The sequence below is a fragment of the Mustela nigripes genome, chromosome 14, assembly GCF_022355385.1.
Source record: "Mustela nigripes isolate SB6536 chromosome 14, MUSNIG.SB6536, whole genome shotgun sequence".
In the NCBI taxonomy this organism is placed as follows: Eukaryota; Metazoa; Chordata; class Mammalia; order Carnivora; family Mustelidae; genus Mustela; species Mustela nigripes.
The window spans coordinates 34,372,591-34,396,454 of NC_081570.1; the positions used below are offsets into that span (position 1 = coordinate 34,372,591).

General features: G+C 45.3%; 1 protein-coding gene across 4 annotated transcripts in view; it reads left to right on the forward strand.

Annotated features, from left to right (window-relative positions):
- The first annotated feature begins 3,216 nt into the window (after positions 1-3,216).
- Positions 3,217-23,864, forward strand: part of RNF220 (ring finger protein 220) — a 219,409-nt gene continuing 198,761 nt past the window's right edge. The window contains exon 1 of one of the 4 annotated variants that reach the window (XM_059374518.1): positions 3,217-3,940. In XM_059374518.1, the coding sequence (XP_059230501.1) occupies positions 3,316-3,940 (625 nt within the window). In that variant the 5' untranslated portion in view covers positions 3,217-3,315. The remainder of the gene's footprint in view (positions 3,941-23,864) is intronic. The other 3 variants (XM_059374519.1, XM_059374521.1, XM_059374522.1) reach the window with 3 other exon arrangements.

Genomic DNA, 23,864 nt, shown 5'->3' on the forward strand with positions numbered 1-23,864 from the left:
TTGCAAGTGGGTTTGGCTCCTAGCGGCAACAGCAGCGCCGCTTCCTTCTACGCGGATCCCAGCGCGGGTCAGGAAGCCCAGACCCTGGACGGGGATGGTTAGAGGCTGGGGTGGGAGATCGCCCACTCTCTGAGACTTTCTTTCTGGCTTTCGGTTTTTCAATGCGAAAGTGGCCAGTTGGCGCCGGAGAGCGCAGAGCGCTGCGCATCAGCCCAGCTCCAGACATTTTCACGTTCCAAACGCCAGTTTCTTCGTTTCATTTGTCTTGGTTCTGGCATGTTTAGCCACGCAATTAGTAATCTCACTAATTATTCAGTTAGCTGGCGTTTTGTAATCACTTTAAACCAGGGTCGGGTGTGTGATTTAACAAACAAACAAACTCCCACACATACGGACCTGAACCAAACCCATCACGTCAAGGATTTGAAAATTTTAAAACTCAATATTTGCTGGTCCCCCCGTCCAACCTCACTGCCTGCCAGACAATTTATTTAGCTTCGTGGATTGATCCCTCCTCCTTGTTTAGTTAATTCAACAAAGACTTTTTGCAATCTGTTTGGAGTTTGTCTGATGCCGTGGAAAAGTAGCTGATGATTTATTTGGTTGCTTTTCGATTTCTGTCTTCAGCCCTTCTTTCTCCTCCTTTCAGCGGGGATGTCAGCTGTTATTACTTCCTATTGATCCCTTTGCAAAGTGAGAAGTGAACTAAAATTAATGTCAATTCCACTGCTCGGATCAATAGCTGGAGTTATTTTAATCTGGATTTGCACGAAGTGCTAAATTAAAAAAAATCAGCATAGAGGCAGAAAAGTAACAGTTACTTACTTTCCCTTTGCCTGGTTCTTTACAGTCACCCAAATGCTCCATCAAGCTGATTATCTTACAATCCATATTTTTTTAATTAAGAGGGTCAGTTAGTTTTCTTATTTTGGGTTCTGTGTTTAAACCCATGACATTTTGACATTGGGAGTGTATTAACTATAGATTTTCATAATGACTGTGGTCTGCTGAAGCCCCATCTATACAAGTTGTTAATGTGAGGAGGGGGTAAGAAAGAAAAGGAAAAAGAAAACACACACACACACACACACACACACACACAGACCCTCCCTCCACAGAGACCAACGCCCACACAGTAGAGTAAAAGAGATGTGGCCTGGAAAAATATTGTTGATTTATTTTCAGTATAATGAAGTTTCAAATGAATAACCAGGTTTGAGTGATTCACCGTGTTCTGTTGGAGTGTCCGGTGCTGTCGCCAGATTGCTAATTTATGAAACTCATTTAACATAATGAGGTGATCCAGGAAGTAAAAATAGAAAGTGAATTCTCTGGGCAATTGGTTATTTGGGGGGAAAACATTCCACCCTTCACCCCCCACCTGCGGTGTATTATGTTTGTCCTTTTCTCCTGCTTGCCTCATGTGATATTGCTTGTTGAGAGACAAGTAGTTAGTTATTTCTGTTATGAAGAGCTGCTTAGAACCCTTGGAACAGCCCTAGACCCACTTTTAGAGCATCCATGTTGTGTGACCATTAATCTGACTTGGAAACAGCCAAGAACAGGATTTCCAGACCAGGCTTGTCAGGCTAACTGGCTGTCCTTGGCAGATCATTCCCTGAGCTGCTATAACTTGACAGGAAAGTTATTTAAAATTTGGAAGAGAGAAAAATCCGTTAATGTGAGATACATAATCTGGTAATTTAGCAATGATGTCTATAAGGAGAGATGCCAAATGAGGAAGCAGTCTGATGGTGTGCACTCATCTTCCCAATTAATAACAGTCATTGACACGTCTGCTACAGGATGAGAAAAGGAAATACTCTCTTTGCACTGCATTAAGCCAAGGGGATTCATCTACAGTTTAACTGAGGCTTCTCTAGTTGAGGGAATATCAAAGATACTCCATTATCTAGGTGTTTTGTGTTTTTTCCCTAAAAGGAGGGGTAAATTCTTATTTGAGCTATGACTCTCAATTTAAAGGTGATAATTTGTAGCAGATGGTGATTTTTGGTTACACTTTGAGTTTCATTAAGTTTCTGTCTAGTGTATATTTTTGAAGCTAATAAATTCTAGTGTTCATCTTATGTTATCCTGACTTTTGATACATAGCCCTTCTCTCACTCCCCCCACCCCCTACTCAAAATAAATTTTGAAATGGAATCAGTGACTATGGAGATGTACAACCTAAATTTAAAAAGGAAATTGAAGGAAGTCTCTCCGAACTCCAGATTTTTCCATGGGCCTTTATCAGACAACAACTGTGACCAGGCCAATAAGCAGAGCAAAATAAGTCAGAAATTTTGTTAACATTTTGCTCCAAATGTTAATGGCAAATTCAAGGCTGTTTACAAATCTACTTAAGAGCGAGTGCATTAGTAACTAAAATTACCGATCCATTCTTTGCTGCCCCTGGAAGACAGCCGCTTCTAGAGAACATATGCCAAAGGCACCCATTATGGTGTTAAATATTGTCAGAGATGCCAGGCATTTTACTGATGAAGGTTTTGTTCCTTCTCAGAAAAGAGAAAACCTGTATGATTAGAGAAGGGTGTGCATCAAAAATAACATTGCACTTCTTTCTGGAAACAGCTTTAAATGATACATGAGGATATGTGTTGATGTATGTGCCAATGTGTGTGATTTATCCACATGTACAATTCATACCGACTAGCATGTACAGATGGTCTAGATGTGCTTGATTTAGGAATTTTTCAGCACCAGGGCGTTGTCAGGGGAGATGAAGAGAGAATGTGTTTGTGGGGGGTCACCTAGGTAGAACCTCGCCTCTGTTTGAACATCAGGCCTGCCATGAGCGGTGTGTGCAGGTGCAAACCCTTTAAAATATAGACCCCACCTAATCTACTGGATGCCTTGGCCTTCCAAAGCTCATTTGCTCAGGGAATATTGTATTTGGAGGTTTTATGATTTTTTTTTCCTTTGCTGGGCTCAGGCGCATTTCACCCGGAACGTGTAGGGACCAAAGTCAGCTACGCGTACATCACAGTAAGTTGTCTATTGATTTTCCTGAATGAAAATGGTCTGATGCTGCTGCCCACTGGCTCCTAAAGCCTCTGGTGTCTCTTGCCCGAGCATCTGTAAGCCAGAAGGATGGTGTTTCGATCACTTGGGGTTTCCCTTTTTTTCCTCCCCCTGACCTTCCTCCCCCCTCTTTTCTTCTCTTTGCTGTTTCCGCAGGTCTTAGAAGGGGATGATTCCCCAGTAATATTCCCTGCCCTGATCCAAGGTGCCACTCGGCCTCCCTCCCAGGGAAGACTGCTTCTCGTGTGACACCAGCCACAGAAAGAGACTCCGATGGACTTACACCGGGCAGCCTTCAAGATGGAGAACTCATCCTACCTCCCCAACCCGCTGGCATCCCCAGCACTGATGGTCCTGGCGTCCACGGCTGAGGCCAGCCGCGATGCTTCCATCCCTTGTCAGCAGCCACGACCCTTTGGTGTACCTGTCTCAGTAGACAAGGACGTGCATATTCCCTTCACCAACGGTTCCTACACCTTTGCCTCTATGTACCATCGGCAAGGTGGGGTGCCTGGCACTTTTGCCAATCGTGATTTTCCCCCTTCTTTACTGCACCTCCACCCTCAGTTTGCTCCCCCAAATCTAGATTGCACCCCAATCAGTATGCTGAATCATAGTGGAGTGGGGGCTTTCCGTCCCTTCGCTTCCACTGAGGACCGCGAGAGTTACCAGTCAGCCTTTACGCCGGCCAAGCGACTTAAGAACTGCCATGACACAGAGTCTCCCCACTTGCGCTTCTCAGATGCAGATGGCAAGGAATATGACTTTGGGACACAGCTGCCATCTAGCTCCCCCGGTTCACTTAAGGTTGATGATACTGGGAAGAAGATTTTTGCTGTCTCTGGCCTCATTTCGGATCGGGAAGCCTCTTCTAGCCCAGAGGATCGGAATGACAGATGTAAGTACTTTGGTGCAAGCCTTCCCTATCCCCAGCAAGCCCTGCCTCACAGTAGTGTTCAACAGGTCGGTGGCAGTTTTCATGCTCCGAGGAATAGGGAGGGCTGGCTCCTTCCCACTCAGTGGCTGCAGAGTGCTAACATTTACTTGTCTAATGTCGATGAGCATTGACAGTTCCGGGAGGACATGTTTTCCTGATGGTAGCCAGAGGCAAGTTGGCCTCCAAGCTGCCTCTCCCCAGGGCATGATTGACTTATTCTCTGGGGGCTCAGTCTGGAATGAAGAGCGGTGCCATATGTATACGGGAGCAAATGTCATTTTATTAGAAAGCATAGGTTCCTAGGATATTTGGGGGGCCTGAAGAAACTTGTCCATCCCTCCTCTCTTTGCTGTCCTCATTATATTTCTCTGATCTTGACATTATTTTTTAGCTTTTCCATTGTATCATATCCAGTGGACTCCACGTGATTTTATTTTCCCAACTCTCAGCCCTTGCCCACATCAGGCTATTTTTTCAGAGAAGGACAAAGGTGTCGTCAATCACCATAAAGCATTTCAAACAGCTGTGTTTTCCTTGCGATCGCAAGGCTAGAAAGCCGACTTCTCTTGGGATTTAACAGGTTTGCTGGATGCTTATCCTGGGGCTCACTTTTAGGACTAGACACGGTTGACCTGTGTGACTATTCCATATTTGATGTTCATAACTATTATTAATTTCTGCTTATGGAACAGCTTTCTTGTGTTCTCCCAGTGCCTCGTTGAGCTTTGGTGACCCTTGCTAATAGTTGGAACCAAGCTTTTATTTGGAACTTGTAGACCAGGAGTGCTGAACCCTGCAATCTTCTCCTCTAATAGAATCAGAGAATAATTGTGTTCTGACACTTTTGGGCTGTGGGTAGGCAGAGCAGTTTTCTTCAAGCCTGGTGAGAATTTATGAACTGAGGGCGTTTTTCCACCCAACCCTTTGTTCTAAGATTTGCTTCGTTTTATTTTCTTAAGAAAACTACATCTGAGGTTTGCTTTCCCCTTTCTTTCTTTTTTTTTTTTTTTTTTGTGCTCCTGTCCTCTCCATAACCACCAACACGAATACCATTTTTTTTCTCTTCTCTTTATGATGCCGAGGAGAGTAATAGAGACATTGCAGCTCTCTCCCCTGTCGGCACTGCTTCCTCAGGCTGTCTCCTTGAATTAGGCACTGTGTTAACTTTCCTGCGCTAAAAGGCATCTGCCTAAACCCAGCGTACCTTTTCAATAAAAGTCATCATAAAATCAACCTGCCTTGTAAATCCATCGCTCTTTGGTTTTGAAATATGTTGCAAGTGTGTCTTTTATGTCAGCGTCTGTAAGCCCAAGACCTCCCCACTTCAGGGAGAAGCTGCTAGCACAAGTGCCCATGTGTTCTCTCACTTCGCTTGGGCCCCTCTTCCGTCATCTCCCCTTGTGGACAGCTGATGCGTGCTTTACCATCCTGCTCTCCCAGTATACCTGCAGGACACGCTGGCGTCTTGTGCGTCTGTTGTGTTTTACTTCAGTGCAGTTTTCATTTGTCAGTGGGCAGGCCATCAAGGCCAGCTGTCATCTGACCTCTGGCTAAAGCTGGCCTGGGTGATTCTGCCCCCCTTTTTGCTCCAAATACAAGTCGAAGATGAAATCCTCTCAAACCTAACGTGCCGCCAAGTAACATCTGGAGATCAAGATTCCTTTCTTCTCTCCCAGCGGATCTGGCTGGTCTCTGTTTTTCTCTCTTTTTAGCCCAAACCTGTGTCAGACCCCCAGAGCAGGAGGAAGCTTGTTAGTCAAGTCAGAACTCATAGATGTGGCTATCCATTCCCCCTCCGAGTGTCAAAGCCATAACTCTTCTGTTTGCCTGGTTTGCATTGTGTGGTGGTGCCATTCCCCATGGAGATGGCTCCCTCACACAGGAATACGCCTGGGTGGAGAAAAATTAAATGAGTCTATCTCCCAAAGTGAAATGGAATTCTGACCTTGAAATTAATGAGATTCTGATCAGAAGGGTGAGGAAACTTCATTTCAAATTGTAGTGCTGCCGAAGTGGGAACCCTTTCTCCTTTTCTTTGCTTAAAATATTCTTTCTTTCGAGAGTACTTTGTCTTCTCTTTTTTCTCTTACACAAACATAAAACCTATAGGGATGTCTATGAGCATAGGATGTTTGCACACCCACAGTATTACCTAGAGTTGCATTAGTGACTAATCTTTAACAAGAAACAAAGGTACCAAGTGAAGAGGAGCCTCTTAGCCTGTGATAGCCCTGGGTTGGGTTCCTTCCTCCTTTTCTTTCCTTAGGGGGCAGAGCAGCCTTCGAAGGATTATACTGGGGAGCGTTTGTGCTTTTGATTTTGAGTTTTTGGAAGGCGGGAGAAACATTTTTCTGTAGGGAAGGGTTGAAGAGGCACTGTGACAAAGTCAGCAGCAGCTTTCTTGGCTCCTGTCATATGCCGATGTGTGTCGGAATATTTATGGTCTGTTTTATGTAAATACATATTTAAGGGCCGTTAGAAGGCCTGATTATTCCCACTAGATGCCTTTCAGGTCCTCCCTACAGAACCGTTTTGAAATAAGTAATATTTCTCAGATAATCGAGTGACAGTGTACAAGACTGCTTCCAAAGGGAGAGCTTAAGGGGCAGCTGGGGCAGTGAGGGGGGATGGGGAGGCCAGAAGAGAGAGGATAGAAAGTGTTCCAAAGAGCAAAGTAATAGATGCAGTGACTTTGGGTCAGATTGCCAAAATTAACCAGGTATATTCTAGTTTTTTATTCTTAAAATTTAGAGTTAATTTCTGATGTGGTTGACTTATTCTTCAGTTCTCTTCTCATAAATAAATTTTTCTCATAAAATGTAAAAAAAGTCTTAATTAAATACAACAGTAAAACTTCTAAATAGGCACTTAGCTTTAGGGGGTTTTTTCGGGGGTGGGAGCTGAACATGGGTGTGTGTGTGTGTGTGTGTGTCCTTTACTTAAAGTAGAAGTTTTATGATTGAGTTTTAGGTCAATGAAAAAATCAGTTTTACAATGGAAACACTGACAGTTTTTACTGTCGCAACCACCCCCCTGCTCACACACTGCATCCATATGCAGATATGTTCACATGTGAGCCCGTTTGAAAGAGTGGCCTGCAGACATGGTGTAACGCACACGTGTTCTTTCCTTAAATCTGGGTGCCGATAGGCTTCCTTTTGCGATTCAATATGCATTTTTGTAGACCTAAATTGTAGCTATTTGGGTAAAGTGTTGTCTCTCCTAGTAGATGATTGCCGGTTTGCTTCCCTGTTCACCTACCTGGCATCACAGGTGATTTGTGAGGTAGGTGTTGGGTTCTATGGAAAAAAGAAGCCTTGACTCGGCAGGACTGACTTATTTGCCCTGGAGAAAGGGAGAAGTGTTTTGCGAGAAGCTGTTCATGGAGGATGCGTAATTCCCCAGGAAGGGAACTGAGGTAACTCCTGTTTATTGTCACTCCCTGAACCAGTCTCCAAGGCTTCTTGTCCAGGGAAATGATGCTAAAATTTATGGACCAATTACGAAGAGTCCACGTGTGTCTTACATATGAAGTGTCTTCAGATATGTTTCCCAGGGCTTTTAAAATAAACATTTCCTCATTAAGGAAACTTTACAACAAAAGGGAAGATAAGTATTGTCTGCTGCCTTGTGCTAGAATCTATACATTTATTAGCCCCTTAGCGCCCTGGCTCTTACCATGTGCATTTCCTTGTTGTGCTCTGTTGGCCACCCCTGTGCCCAGATTCCTGCCTGGGTGACGCAGGTGTTTTTGTGTTTTGGGGTGGTGGCGGGGGGGGGGGGGGGACCAGCCTGCCAGTCATTCTACTCCGTCAGCCCAAATTGGAGTTGGCTAGTATGCAGGCTCACCAGAGGGCTGAGAGGAACCAGAACTGTCCCAGTTGGAGCAATGACTGGCCCAGGCTTCTGATTCACCTCAGGGACGGGCACTGGGCATTGACCCTGCAGTGGCCCTGTTTCCTTGGCCCTTCCCTGTGTCAGGCAGATTCACAGGTAGGCAGGAAATCGGGTGGCTTACAGCAGTTCCTGGATGTTCTATTTTGCTCTCATCTTTGATGTATGTGAAAAGTCTTTCTTGAGCCCTGAGTAGGAGATGGTATTTGTACCCGGAGAATGTGTCATGTATCATCGAAGACCCTGTGTCTTAACAGATCAGCTGAGCCCACATACGCCCAAGGACAGTCTGGAATGAGGAGTCCTGGCTACATCATGAGGGTGATATTAAGGGGGATTCTTCCCAAGGGCCCTGGGACTGGAGTGGGCAGGATCCTAAGCTGGGGTTTTAGGAGAATTGCTCTCACTGGGGAAGATGTTTGGGATAGTTGTCAGGTCCCCAGGCTCAACTTCTGGATTGTAGCTGGAGCAGATGACCACAGTGGAAGGGCCAGCAGATCGCCAGGGGAGATGGGTCAGATGGCTCCTTCCATACCCACTGCCCACACGTAGCCCAGTTATCCCTCAGCTGCTCCCCGATTTCTCCGGCAGCCCCTTTTCTCCTCTCTCCAGGGGTGGAGGGCAAGAACTCCTGTAATGTGTGGTTGTTTCTGGTTGTTCACTCCCAGCACAGTCATGGAGACTCCTTTTCATGCTGCCGGTTTTAATTGTCTTGTTGGGATAAAGAAATGTTTGCACAGCTAAAGTGGGGCCGGGCTGGACGGGAGCAGTCCCTGATGGCTGCAGAGCCATCTGGCCTGGCTTGGCTTGGCTCAGCGCGCCGCTCGCCCGCCGCCCGCCCGGCGGCTGGGCTCGCTCCGGCTCTCGCTCTCTTCCCCCGTCCTCGCTCCACGCCGCGCCGCTCTGGTCGGCGGCTGCCTCCTCGCGCGGCCGGAATGCCTAATCACCATGGTGAGAAAACGGACACCGCAGCCGTCCTCCCTCCTCGCCTCGCGCCCTCCCTCCCATCAATTGTCATGCAGAAGTGATCCGGGCTGCCGTTTCCTCGCGGCCGCCAGCCAGCCCCTCGCCGCTCCCGGCAGAAGGGTGGCTGGTAATTGATCGTTTGGGGGAGGGGGCGCGGAGAGACGCGAGGCCCGGCTAGGGGAAGGAAGGACCACAGAGCGGGCACCGTTGGCCTCCTTGGAAAGGACCCCCCCTGGGAAAGGACCCCCCAGCCTCCGCCACCGAGATGGCTTTCAAGTGGTTTCAGAAATGTTGGCGACCTCGCCGTCGCTCGGCTGGACTCGGAGGCTGCGGGAGAACTCCGGGCGCTGCTGCCCCAGGGCCGGGCGAGACCCGCGCCGACGCCGCCGACGCCGCCGCCGCCGCCGTCGTCTGCGGCCGGGACCCTCGGGCCGGCCTGGTCCCCCACCCCCGCCCCGCCCCGCCCTCCACGTACCGCGGCCCCAGGTCGCACTAGGAACCGAGCCCTGGGTCGGTTTCCTGTGCTGTCGTCTCAGCCGCAGAGGGAGTGTGGGGACGGGGTGAGGACAAGGGAGTGAGTGTGACTCCCGGGGGGGGGGGGGTACGCCCACGCGGGGGGTCGGGCTGATGGGGGACGGGGCGGGAGGTGCAGGTGAGCGCGTGGCTGTCTGAGGAGGCGAGGGGACCCCGCGCGGGCGGCCAGCGCGCGGCGAGGAGGTGGGGGGGGCGAGGGGAGGGAGGAGGGCGTGGGGGAGGGCGCGGGGGCGCGTCCAGGAGGACGGACGTGTGTACACGCGCATCTGGTGCTAGCATTTCCCTCGGCAGCCGAGGACTTTGAGGTTTCTCCTGTAGATTCGAAACGTTTCCCCGTCTCGCTTTTTAAATTTGTAAAACGTTCCAGGGAATGTTTCCCAAGTCCTGGGGTTCGTGAATCCGCAGTATGGCTGGTTTTCGGGCGAGGCGAGTCTCGGTCGCCTTGGACCGTCTGAGGCTCTCAGCCAGCACAGCGGGGCTTGTTAAAGTCCGGGCAATTTCTGGAACTCTTCCCACGGGAAGTTTTCCGGGGCTGCCTTCCGGTCAGCGGCCCCAGGTTGATTATTTGGTGGCCCTTTTTTGTGTGAAAACAAAAAACACACATTGTATCCTAATAACAAAAGTTGCTCTCCGTCCCCATCCCCTTTCCTCATTAGGCAGAAGAGGAAACTGAAAAAATAGAATTATATTTTTATATTAGTTTTTCTTATTTTTAACCCTTGTTAGCTACATCCATCTGGTTAATAAATATTAGCACACATTGAAATGTATTATTTGTAAATACTCGGCAGCTGGAGTGACAATACATTTAATAGAGTTATATATTCATAATGGTTTTTCATTTTTTTAAGTCTTATTAACCACGTCCATCTGGTCAATAAATATCAGCGTCCATGTTGGAATGTACTCTTTATAAATACTTGGGATTTGGAGTGATGATACATTTTAAGTGTAAAACCCACACAATTGTAACACCAAAATTACAGTAATCTTTGGATTTGAATATTCTCTTCCAACAGTTTAACAGCATTTCCCAGTGCCATTTCCCCCCCTAACGACAGATGAACTGCAGACTTGAGGATAACTTATTGCCCTATAGCAGCTAAAATGCCTTCACGTTTAAAAAATACCATTTAAATTGTGACGTTTGTGGCTGAATAGAAACTGCAAGTCTGTGCTGTGGGTGGGAATTTGTAAATATCTCTTTCTTTGGGCAAGGAGGAGAATTTTCTGCAAAAGAACTTTCACTTATTTAGTCTCTCTCTTAGGCCTTTTCCAGGAAAAGATCCTGATTTGGGACTATGGGTTTAGGCCTGGAGAAATGATAGGCTGTGGTATGAATAAGTAAACCTGTCAGATGCTGAGTAAACAGGAGGAATTCATTCCCTTCCATTTTTTACCCAATGGGTTAGGTTTTTCTATAATCTTAAGCACAGTTTAGTTTTAGTACTAAAAAAATTTGCAGGGACATTGGTGCCAATCCCATCGAAAGGTTCAGTGTTAGTTGAGTATTGAATAAATTAACGGTGGTGATTATAACCTAATTTTTCTCTCAAGTTTTCATCTGTTTGCCACTCTTTGCCATTGCACTGAGTAATATCTATTAGACTATTCTATCCCAAAGGTGTAGAGGTTGGAGAGAAAAAAAGAAGAATTTATTTACGCCTTAAGGCTTAATAATGACAAAAGTAGGTAGGAAGTTTTTCAAGAGATATGTGAAATTGCCTTTCTCAGCTATAAACGTATTGATTATTTGGGGTACCAAAAGAATCCTTCCTAGCTTAAAAAATAATTCAAAATTTGCTTTTCTCACCTAACACTCTAGGAACCTAAGATCAGAGGCTATCCCCTTCCCAAATGTTTTCTCACAGCATTACATCCCCTATCATGGTGTCCACAAATGCTGATCTGCTTTTGATGTGTATTTTTAAAAAAACAAGTTCCTACCCAGGTCCTGGGTGAAGCTGGAAACAGACAAGTGATGTGGAGGTTTTGTAGACACACATAACCATCTGGCCATTCAGACATTTGACCGTCAATCTTCCCTGTGGAATGTGTTCTGATTGAAGATGACCTAGAGGAAATGAAAGTTGTGTTTTTGGGGGGGGAAGACATGGAGCTGCATCCAGCACATTCTGTTCAGCAGACGCGGAGCTGCAGGAAAGTCTAGAGCTGTATGTGTAAGGAAGGGACCTTTTGGTACAGTCTCATGAGAAATCAAGCCCAGTAAGCCTGAGTGTGACTCACCAGATGAGGGTTGTCTTTTTCCACTGAAATTCATTTGCAGGCTGAGACTTATGGCTTTGCATCCATCTTAGAACAGCAGACAGTGCGAAAGCTGTAGGGAGGGGGCAAGGCCAGTCCTGGACAGATCTTTGCTTTATTTTCAGGTGTATGACTCCCCTTTAGGTGCCAGCTAATCCTAGAGTGCTCTCATTTGGTCTTTGCTTTTTGGAGTGTGACTTACACCAAGTCAGAGTGGCCTAGCAGAATAAATACCTGTGAGAGGAATAAATGTTGCATTTACCCTTTTGGAGCCTCAACTTGAAAATGTTTTAGATCAAAGGTAGGAAGACAGTATAACACAGTAGTTAGGAGGGTAGCCTCTGGAGTAAGATCCTGATCCTCTAACTTACTTACTCAGTGATCTTAGGCAAATTACCTGACCTTTCTGGGCCTCGGTATTCTCACCTGTAAAATGGGAATTATACAACTTAAAGAGCTGTTGTGAAGGTCTGAATGAGATTAAACACACAGCTAATGCTTGGAACAGTACCTCAGACATACTAAGCATTCAATACCTAATGACTTATTTCAAGGATAATCTGGTGGTATAATCTTCATGGTTAGAAGCACTGATGCAGCCAAACACAGGGTCATTAACAACTGGCATGTATGTAGGATCCTTTCACACATTCGTGCCTTATGGCAATATGGAAAAAGGAGAGAGAAAGTCTCAGAGCCCTTTTCTGCAATACCCAGCTGCTTCACCTCCCTTCATTATTACCCATCCACCATGATTAGCCCCGGTGGCCCTCTGACCTCTTTCTCCCTTCATTTTATTTAGAAGCAAGGCAATATTAGAGTTAAAGAAACCCAGTCTGAGTCAGGAAGCGACTTGACCAGGGTTAGTTAGTTATCAAGGCAGTGGCCCAGGTCAGAGAAGCCAGATTTCATCATATTTTCTTATTCTGGAACTTTGTATTATCAGATATCATTTGAAACAAATGGACCATTAGAATTTGTTTGTGGTAGAGATTTGAGCTATATGTAATCAGATTTTCTGTAATGGTATTTGACTAGTATTAGAATGCATAGCCCCAGAGTTTCTAGTATGTCCCTAGATTTTAAGTTATACAGGCACTTTTACCCTCTTGCCTATGTGAGAGAAATCTGTGAACCTTCCCCCATCTGTGTGTGTCACAGTCCCACAGCATGATGGATTGTCTCTGCTTGGGGGAGGCTTAGGACGGGGCTTGAAGGGGGCTTGTAGGTCAGGAGAGAAATACAGCAGCAGGACTGAGCTGGGAGAGCTGCTGGGGCGGGATTAGTAGGGGAAGGGGAGGGCAGGGTTGGGCGGGGATAGGCCTCTTCCATGGTGTCTGTGTGCATTTTCCTAGGAGTATAAGAGGGCTGTCCATTACCCTGAGTGCACAAATAAACTCAGTGTTTTCTTCTTTGTAGAAAGAAGGCCCCATGGGGCTTGGGAATATCAGAGAATGATTCTGCACGTCAGTGGGAGAGGTGGAGAGTAGGGGGATGGGAGTGGGCAAGACTGACCTGCCTCAGGACCTTGGATTTGAGTCTATTATTTAAATATAGTGGCTTGGATTTGAAAAGTCTCCTGTTCACATACATATGTAGCAGAAATAGCCATTGGCGGCCAGTTGAGGCCGACACCTCAATCCTTGTCAGGTCCTTCATGACTCTGTTGCACAGAAGGGGTTCAGGTCCCTGTTGGTGGTGAAGAGCACCCACTTCTCCTCTCACGCTACCCCCAGTTCTTAGGTAGGAAGGGAAAAGCTCAACCATTCTTAATTTTGAGTTGTTAAAGAAGGGGGGAAAGTCTGAGATTTAGGTCCCAATGCCAAAGTCAAGGGAAGGGAGGAATTCCAGAAAAGAGAAGAGTTGCACCCAAGAGGTGGATAGGAAGGTGAAGGCAGTGGTGCATGCTGAGGTAAAGAATCAGCGGGGACTGCAGTTAGAGCCTAGGCTTTGCCTTCCTTCCTGAGCAGTAAAATTTAAAAAAAAAAAAAAAAATCCTTAGAACAACAAAAGTCTGGACGCATGGGCTTCCTTCCTGACAGGCCAACCTGGTGGGGCTTCATTCAGCCTGAGCAGCAGTCAAGGCTGATTTACTGGTAAGAGATCCCAGGCAGACGTTTGGGCTTAACCCTTTCCTAACTGTAGCGATGCCTCATTGCCAGAGCTGCCCTCTTCTTCCAACTTCCTACCACAGTGTGAGTAGCTTCTTACTGTCACTTGTTTTTTATTTAAAGAAGGTCCTTGCTGTTGAAGGGCCTGATACCCTCTTCATGAGAAAGCTGGGTCTAGGAGAAGTTGGGTGACTTGAAAGATCTTACCATCAAGTCTGTGACAGGGCTGGCGTTGTGGCTTATGGCTGATTTAACTCTCAGGTTCTTAGTGATATTATATTGACTTTGGAGCATTATATTCATCCTTTGGTCGTGGAAGTGCCTCCTGGAGTCTGTATTGGGGTGATCCTGTGAGCCTCAGCTCTGCCTCCATACTGTGCTGGCCCCACAGAAGGAACACTGCTGCTTATTTTAGGTGTTTATTGGTGTATTATGGATAAAACTGGCAGAGTACATGAGGCATGATTCAGTTTCCATCTTGCTAATATGATGCACTCATTAATTCATGTAATTATTCAATCAGTATTTACTAAGTACCTGCATTGTTCCAGGCATTATGCTAAGCACTGGGAATACAATGATGAGCAAGGCAGATTATATACAGCCCCTGCCTTACTGTAGCTTAAAGTTTAGCAAGCAATTGCCGGATGTTGTGAAAAGTACAATAGGGGAAGTATAAAATGCCACGGGATTAGAAGCTGGAGCACCTAATCTTGTCTGTGAATGTGGATAACTTTCTGGAGCGAGTGACCTTTAAGCTGATATCTGGACATCAAGAAGGAATTACTTTATTCAAAGGGGCTAGGTGTGGCAGTTTGCCTTTATGGACAAACTATAGCATCTGAGAGTGGAAAGAAAGAACTCCAGAGTTGCCAAGGACTGCTTATGATAAAGCAAAAATAGAATTTCTGTCTGCCAGGACCTGAGGCATGACCTTGGATCTCTATAGTACTTCATCCCATAGGCAAGTGTTCCTGAGAACATTCCTTTAATGCTTATATACTTCTGAAGCCGAACATCATATAGGGTCTTGTTTTTAAAGTAACTTTCTCTTGTTTTGTCTGTTTTGTTGAAGTATAGTTAACATGGAGTAGTAGAGGGAGGAGATAACTAACATAGAGTAGTAGAAACATTGGTTTCAGGCATACAGTATAATGATCCAGCAATTCTGTACATTACTCAGTGCTCATCAAGATAAGTGTCCTTTTAATCCCCTTCACCTGTTCCACCCATCCCCCCACTCTCCTCCCCTCTGGCAGCCACTAGTTTATTCTCTGTATTTAAGAGTCTGTTTGGGGTGCCTGGGTGGCTCAGTTGGTTAAGCAACTGCCTTTGGCTCAGGTCATGATCCTGGAGTCCTGGGATAGAGTCCCACATTGGGCTCCCTGCTCAGCAGGGAGTCTGCTTCTCCTTCTGACCTCTCCTTTCTCATGCTCTCTCTCAAATAAATAAGAAAAATCTTTTTTTTTAAGATTTTATTTATTTATTTGACAGAGACCACAAGTAGGCAGAGAGGCAGGCAGAGAGAGAGGAAGGGAAGCAGGCTCCCTGCTGAGCAGAGAGCCTGATGCAGATGCAGGGCTTAATCCTAGGACCCTGGGATCATGACCTGAACCGAAGACAGAGGCTTTAACCCACTGAGCCATCCAGGTGCCCCAAATAAAAAAAAAAATCTTTAAAAATAAAAAAAAGGAGTCTTTTTTTCTCTCTTTTTTTCCTTTGTTTTGTTTCTTGAACTCCACATATGAGTGTTCTGACTTAACATTATACCCTCTAGGTCCCTCCATGTTGCTGCACATGGCAAGATCTCATTCTTTTTTATGGCTGAGTTATATTCCATTGTATATATATGTGGCCACATCTTCTTTGTCCATACATCTACGATGGACACTTGGGCTGCTTCCATATCTTGGCTATTGTAAATAATGGTGCAATAAACATAGGGGTGTATATATCTGTTTGAACTAGTGTTTTCATTTTTGGGGGGTAAATACCCACTATTGAAATTCCTGGATCCTACAGTAATTCTAGTTTTAATTTTTTGAAATACTCTATAGTGTTTTCCACAGTGGCTGTTTCAATTCGTATTCCTACCAGCCCTGCACTTTTCCTCTACATCGTCGCCAACACTTGTTACTTTCTGTGGTTTTGATTGTAGCCTTTTGACAGGTGTAAGGTAGTATCTCACTGTGGTTTTGATTTGCATTACCCTGATGATTAGTGTTGAGAATCTTATCATGTGTCCGTTGGCCATCTGTATGTCATCTTTGGAAAAAGTCTGTTTGGGTGCTTTGCCCATTTTTAATTGGATTATTTGTGGTTTTGTATTGAGTTGTATAAATTCTTGACATATTTTGGATATTAACCCCTTATCAGATACATCACTTGCATGTATCTTCTCCCATTCAGTAGGTAGCCATTTTTTCGTTTTCCTTAAGTATTAAAAAACAAAACAAAAGTAACTTTCTAAAGATAAGTCACTATAAAATACTTTGTAATGACATATGATATCTTAAGACCCGTGAATACCCAGAACCATGCTTGATACAAAGTACTTAGGAAATATTTGTTGAATATGGAAGACCATTACCCTTGGGGATGTTTCGGGGGCTAGATCAAGGGCCCTGGTCTTTTTACTCAAGTTGATGCTCAGCTGTATACTCTCCTTGCACAGAGATCCGATAAGCCTGAAGGTCTAAAGTCCTCCCTGACCGTTAAACTAAGCCACACAGCACCCAGGATTCTTGGCAGGATTTCTTGGCAAAGTTTCCTATGGGAGGTGCTTTGTTCAGGTGTGACTTTCATGAGGGAGGTTAGGCATGTAGTGCCAAGACTATTGAAGAAGGAAAAAAAGAAAGCAAGGCAAACCGTTGTTCCAGGCTGGCACACGTAGGCATACTAAAAACAGTTCCCTCCAGCCAGGGCCTCGGTTCTCTGCCATCCCTGTTGTGGTTTTCCTTCCCCTGGCCTCTTATCGTGGTCATCACTCAACAGCCACAGCATTTCCTGTAGAGCTCGGTGCTCAGGGCTGTTTGCAGAGGAGTCAAAAAAGTAGATGATACTTCCTCTTCTTGTGGGCCTATGGTGAAGGTGAGTGGTTAGGATGTATATATGAAAAAAGAGATGATGATATAAAATAACAGACAGCAGGGGCTCTGGGATCTCAGGGGGAGTCATTCCCACAGGTGGGCTTCTTAAAATGTGATTTAAGGACCACCAGCTTCCCTACCACTAGTGGGGGGGTGCAGATTTTGGGGTGGGGTGGGGGATTATTACCTATAATGTATATTCCCAGGCCTTCTAATCAGACCTTCTAATCAGAATCACAGGGAATGTGACCTGGAAATCTGTATATTTAGCAAGCAGGCCATTCTTAGATTCCTTAAAGTGTATGAGTCACTCACCAAGGCTAAGAGTCTCAGAGGGAAAATCTCACCAAGGAGTACAGCTTTGGAGGAAGGCGAGTCAGTATGGGCAAGCAGAGGGGAAGAGCTGGGCTTCCACCCAGAAGCCTGGAGTGGTTAAGAGTGAAGATGCAGCCTCCGCTTAAGACAGTGTCTTTCTTCTCCAGTCTCCTGTTTTGGGTGGGATCTGTCCAACTGCCTCTAGTTGCCCCCTTGGCCCTTGCTCCTCCTTGGGTTGTTTCCCTTTTCTTCCCTTATTGCTGACCGGCTGATGGTACGTGCTCAGACCGCCCCTTTCTTGGTGCAGTATAGTAGCTGTAAGGTGGCCCAGTGGAGGGGCTCGCGGTGCTTAGCCAGATGTGAGAGAGCCAGTGCGCGCTCTGGTACTCCTTGGGCTCCAGCCAGCTGGGCTGCTCACTGCTGTTATACTGCCGAGTTGGGGCTAGAGAGGGGTTTTGCCAGCCTCCTCTCTCTTCTTCCCCAGCCCTTAAGCTTTCTTCTTATGCTAAAATGCTCATTTGTAAAGAAATAAGGGTTCGTGGTGGGTCAGAGGCTGAATTAGTCACCAGTACCTGCAGATTGGCTTTCTGCTGCAAGCTTTAACCCTTGTGGGCACAGCTGCGGGTGGATGGAAGGTTCTGCGAACCGCGAGCTTCAGGTGGTTCAGGCACCTGCACACGAACCCATGCTCTCGTCTATTTTGCTCATGAACTCGGAGGGGGTGTCCCTTTCTGGACCTACTCTCCCCTTTTAAAACACTCCTCACACCGTATTGTAATTATTTGCCTAATTGCCCCTCCTCCACGAGCCCAGGTCTGTCTTCTTATGTGACTCTACCCAGTGTTTCTCCTCCTTTAGCACCTGGCTCAGTATTAAATATTTGTTGTGAGAATACGGGAACGCAGGGTCCCTGTTTCCTCGACCGAGTTATGCTGAGCGTTGCCAGCTGGCTCTACCCGCTTTGACATAGTCTGAAGGACCATGCGGGATCCACCGCTGGGCTGGGCAGCCCCTGGCACATGGACAAGTGGGAAGTGATGACTAGAAATAGAGGCTTTGGAAACAGCTCAGCGACAGGCCAAGAGCCCAGAGCCAGAAGCTCCAGCTTCTCATTTACAAGCTGTGTACCTTTGGGTCCGTCCATCTCTCTGAGCCCCAGAGCCTCATATATACAATGAAAGGCGGCAAACAATCCTCGCCCTCCTTTACAGGGTTGTTGAATCAGGAAAGAGAACACAGATGTGTTTTGTCATCCAAAAGTTACCGTATAAATGGCATACGAGCACACAGACCACAGATAACGTGTACCCATACCTGGTATAACGCGTTCTTCCCCTTCTGGGAGCATCTGTCTAAGGAGCAGCATGGTCTTGGGGGAGTAAAGCGGTTTATGAAATACCTGAGTGTTCAACCTAGAGGGAGCCCTCCTACCTGCAGTTCCACCCTTGCAGCCGGACTCCACGAGAGCGGCTGCGGTCCCCAACACGGGCTGGGCTGAAGCATTATTTTCCCAGGGGGTTTGGGACAAAAGTTTTGTACTCTTTGTGGATGCAAGTTGGCAGGCTAATTTCTGTATGGATCCGTGACATCTGAGCCGAAATATTATTTTGCCGGATTCCCACCGAAACGAATTCACCCTCTGCCTTTCTTCTCAGCAAAGTTCAGAGCACCTTTCTTTTTCCAATTCCCGGGGCCCGTGACTCTATTCCTATTTTGGGGAGGGAAATATTTTGACTTAGAGGCAGAATGCCTTGGCCAAAGGATTGATAGGCAGAATGGAGGTGAAGAGGGCTTTCTGCCCTGGAGACCTTGCTTGGGCCGCAAGAACAACCAGGCTCTACAGGCCTGTAGGACAAGGTGAAGAGGGCTATCAGATTTGGAAGGATTTGGAAGGGCTTGCCCCTCAGGCGAGATCTTTAGAAGTCAGAGCTGAGCCAGGAGGATTGGGAAAGAGCAAGCATTTGAGAAAGGCTTTACTTGTGCGGTAAACTTCATTGTGTGATTATTTAATAGACCATTAACAAGCAGATTCATTAACAAGATCTTAATTAACAAGTTCCAGGGTTATTCCTCCAACTTCCCAGGGGAACTGTTCTCCTCCTATTTAGTCCCAGAGACTTCCTATCCTCCTTAAACTAACCATACCAGACGCATTTAAATTCAGTCATTTTATTGCAAGAGAAATGACTGCGGGCAAAGACAGACACACAGCACTGCTCCTAATAAGAAGAGCTAACACCTTTCGAGTGCTTTCCATGAGTTAGACACGGTTCTGAGTGCTTTATAAGTACTTGTGTGTTTAGTCCTCATAAAGTCCCTTTGAGATCGATATTGTTATCATGTCCATTTTACAGATGAGGAAACCGAGGCCCAGAGCATTTAAGCACATACCCACTGTCACAAAAGCAAGGGATAGCAGAGGTGAGATTCAGAAGCAGGAAGTTTGGCTGCGGAGCCAATGGGAAGGAGGAAAACTCCAGGAGAGGAAAGACTGTGGGTCAGATTCGTGAGGTAATAAGAATAATACTTGTATCTGTTCATGGTGCAACAGATACTTCTTGATACCTCGTGTCTGCATGCCAGGGCGTGTCCACACTGGAAGAAATTGTAGGACTCCTTTGTAGTGAAGCAGCCCTTAGGCGAGGTCTCTTTTGGCCCTCACAGGCCTCTCTCTTGCCCTACCTTCTTGCTCTGTGAGTTCCTTGAGGTAGGAATGGTGTCTTACTCATCTCTGTTCTCAGTCCCTAATGTGTTGCCTGGAACTTTCTAGTTATGATCTCAAACAAAACAAAACAAAAACGAGTCTGTCAGATATACCCCAACATGGGAGAGGGGGCAGATGGTTTTAGCATCTGCTAACTCCTCATGCTGTCTGTGGGCCAGAGCCTGCCAGTGGGGAACTCTGCACTTTACAGACAGAGCCATTCAAAGAGAGCTAGCTCTGAGACAGGCCAGACATGTGTGGTCTTTCTGTGCCTCAGTTTCCTCAGGGTAAAGTAGGACTTGCACTAATACCAGTCTCCTAGGGTTGTTAGGAGGTAAGAGAGTTCATATAAGATGCAAATAAACTCCCAAGAGTAGTTCCTAGCACAAAGTAGACCCTTAATACATGTTGGGTTTCATCGTCGCTATCACAAGGACTCTGTCACAGTTTTGAAGTCTCTTGGACCAGGCCTTTCCCTCACCTGCCTCTATTCTTGTTTGGGGTTTTTTTCTTCTTCTTCTTTTTTTTTTTTTTTCAAATTTTTATTTAAATTCTAGTTCGCCCCAGCTTCTATTCTTGATTACATTATAGAGGCAGTGACTGATGAGCCCTGATCTCTTACGATTTTGTGCAGTCTGTGACAGCTCTTTCTATAGCTGAAAAAAATTCCCGACTGACGTTAAGGAGCTGGTCCCTATAATGTTGTCTTGCCTTCTTGGCTCCAGTTACATGGAGATTGGAGCAAGGAGACTACACCTTATCTGATGATCTCTCCTTTTAACTACCTTAACTGACATAGGGTGGAAATAACCAGAATTCCACGCTAAACTCCTACCAGGGGAAGGACAGGGAGCCATCAGGACTTTATTTGGGAATTAAGGGTTTGGTGAGTCTTGTTCTTGGCCTCTTCCTTGGCAGCCTTTCAGAGAGCAAGCTTGTGGACTCTGCCAGCTGTGTTGGGGAGAAAGATAAGGAAGCGGCAGAATGCCTGAAATCATTGGGAAATGTGACCTAGGAAAGAACTGTTGTAGGTGGCTTTATTTTGCTTGTCCTCTGATTACTTACGTGGAGCTTACGTGAAGCTGTGTTCTCCCCTTTAGCCTAAGAAAACAATTACTTCTTCTCTATCCAGATTCTAGTCCCTTTTGTACCTTCTGTAAATACCTGTCTCCTCAGTCTCAACCTGAAGACCTACAAGAGCACCCTTTCTCACGCTGGCTACTTTTGCTCCCAGTCCAGGATCCACCCGCTGCCCCATCATCTTTCATTAACGATAGATGCTTATAAACCCCCAAACTGGCCTCCCTCCTCCCAACTTACTATCCTTGTGTTCTTCCTGAGTCGCTTGCTTGGCCATAATATCACTTTCTTTAGCAGCATTCTAACTTCTAAGAAGCTTAATAGGCAAGGAGATTGTGGGGTCTTTGACTTTCTCTGAGCCTCAGCCTTAAGTGGTTTTATTCTATTAAGCTGATTCTTGGTGGTGGATAGAGCTTTGCTGGATAAGAAGTTGGGGATGAAGAGGGGGTTGCAGTTTGAGGAATAGGATCCTTTCACTCCCTCTTTACTGTTCCCCACCCTCAAACCCATTCCTGCACTAGGATCCTGTTTTTAGAGCTCAGGAATGAAGGGGGTGGTGATAGATCCAAAGTAAAGAACTTTTCTTTGAGGACTTAAGAAGTTGGCTTTTTTTTTTTTTTTTTTTTAAGCTCTGCTTTGCCTCCTTACCTCTACTCTTCCTGCCCATTTGTTCTTCTTCTTCAGTCAGCCACTTTGGGATTTTCCCTTTGTTTCCTTCCCTCCTTTTGCCTCCTCTCCAATTCTAGCTACCAAAAGAGAAAAAAAAAAAAAAAAAAGGAGCAATGAATAAAAATTACGAACTGTTGATTTAAAGAGAGGAAATCCAGGTGTGGAATGTAGAAGAAAAAAATCACAGATTCAATTCTAACAGAGGAAATAATGCGGAATTCTTCTCAGTGTTCTTTTTCTTTAGAGTTACACCAAGATTCCTTCTGATATTTTGGCCCAGATGAAAGATCTTCGGGTTTCCCTATTAACATTCTCTCTCGGTTCAGAAGGGCCAGCAGGTTGGGAGAGCAGGGCAGGGGAACTGTTTTTTTTTTGTTGTTGTTGTTGCTGAATCATGGGGAGCTGCAGAAAACTATAATGGAAATTTGTGAGCAGGAAAAAGCAAGGTGGCTAGAGAAGTGGGGAAGAAACCAAGAGTGTAAGTGTAGAAAAAGGTGCAGCGAGACAGGTGAAGGGAGGGTTAAGAGGTACAGACTTCTAGTTAGAAAATAAGTAAGTCAGAGAGGTTAAAAGTGAAACATAGGGAATATAGTCAATAATATTGTAAGAAGGTTAGATGGTGACAGGTGATGACTGCACCTATCATGGCGAACCTTGTGTCATAGAGAGAATTGTGGAATCACTATGCTATGCCCTGAAACTAGTATAATATTGTATGTTAACTAGATACTTGAATAATAAAATTTTTTAAAAAAAGGTCCAAGACAGCCTTCTCAGAGAGGGCAGGAAGAAAATCAAAAGTAACCAGAAAGCTAAAAAGAGGGAAAGAATACTTGAAGGTGGAGGTGGGAAGACGATGGAACATTTGAAACATCTCAGGGAATCACGGACAATTTGTTTCATAGTGTACCCATGTTGATGAAGGTGCTGGGACACAGGGCCTTGTACATAGTTGATGGGATTGTAAAATGCCATAATCTCTTTGGAAGGCAATTTGGCAGTATCTATGAAACTTTTTTTAAAAAATATTTTACTTATTTATTTGACAGGGATCACAAGTAGGCAGAGAGGCAGGCAGAGAGAGAGGGAGAAACAGACTCCCTGCCGAGCAGAGAGCCTGATGTGGGGCTCGATCCCAGGACCCTGGGATCATGACCTGAGCCAAAGGCAGAGGCTTTAACCCACTGAGCCACCCAGGCGCCCCTATGAAACTTTTAAATGCAAATATCTTTTGATGCAGTTCAACTGTAGGAATTTATCCTACATGTATTTGGTCAAGTGCATAAGGATATATGTACTTTATAATATTGTTTGTAATTTGAAAAAACAGAAACAACCTAAATGTACATTGATGGGGGAAAGAAAAGTACATTGATAGGGAATTGGTAAATTATGACACATCTATGTAACAGAAGACTAAATAGTGGCTTTAAAAAGTAAGTTAGGACCATAGGTTCTTATATGCAAAACTAGGTACAGAGAAGTATATGACCTCTTTGTATAGAAAAGAAGATACATACATATATGTCTTTATACACATATATAACTTTTGGAAGGGGACAAAGGGGGTTGTTAACAGTAGTTTTATTTGGGGAGTATAACTGGGAAGGAAAGTTGAAATAATACTTTTTATTGTATGCTCTTCTGCAGTATTTGAATAGGTAATATGTGTACGTACTGTTTTTATAATAAAAAATCTAGTTTATGATTTAATACATAGTTTGGAGGTACTAGAATTGAAAAAGGACATTAGGTGAAAAGTAAAGAAATCTGAATAAAATATGAACTTGAGTTAGTAATAGTGTGTCAGCATTGGCTCATTAGTTATAACAAATGTACCATACTAAAAATAAGATGTTAATAATAGGGGAAACTGGGTGTGAGGATATGGGAACTGCCTGTACTATCTTTGCAATTTTTCTGTAAATCTAAAAACTTCTAAAAAGTTTATTTTAGAAAGACAATTTGGGTGTGCCTGGATGGCTCGGTTGGCTAACTGTCCAACTTGATCTGAGCTCAGGTCTTGAACTGAGGGTTGTGAGTTCAAGCCCTGTGTTGGGCTCTACTTTAATAAAAAGACAATTAGGGACACCTGGGTGGCTCAGTGGGTTAAAGCCTCTGCCTTCGGCTCAGGTCATGATCCCACGATCCTAGGATCGAGCCCCGCATCGGGCTCTCTTTGCAGCAGGGAGCCTGCTTCCCCCTCTGTTCCTGTCTCTCTGCCTACTTGTGATCTCTCTCTGTCAAATAAATTAATA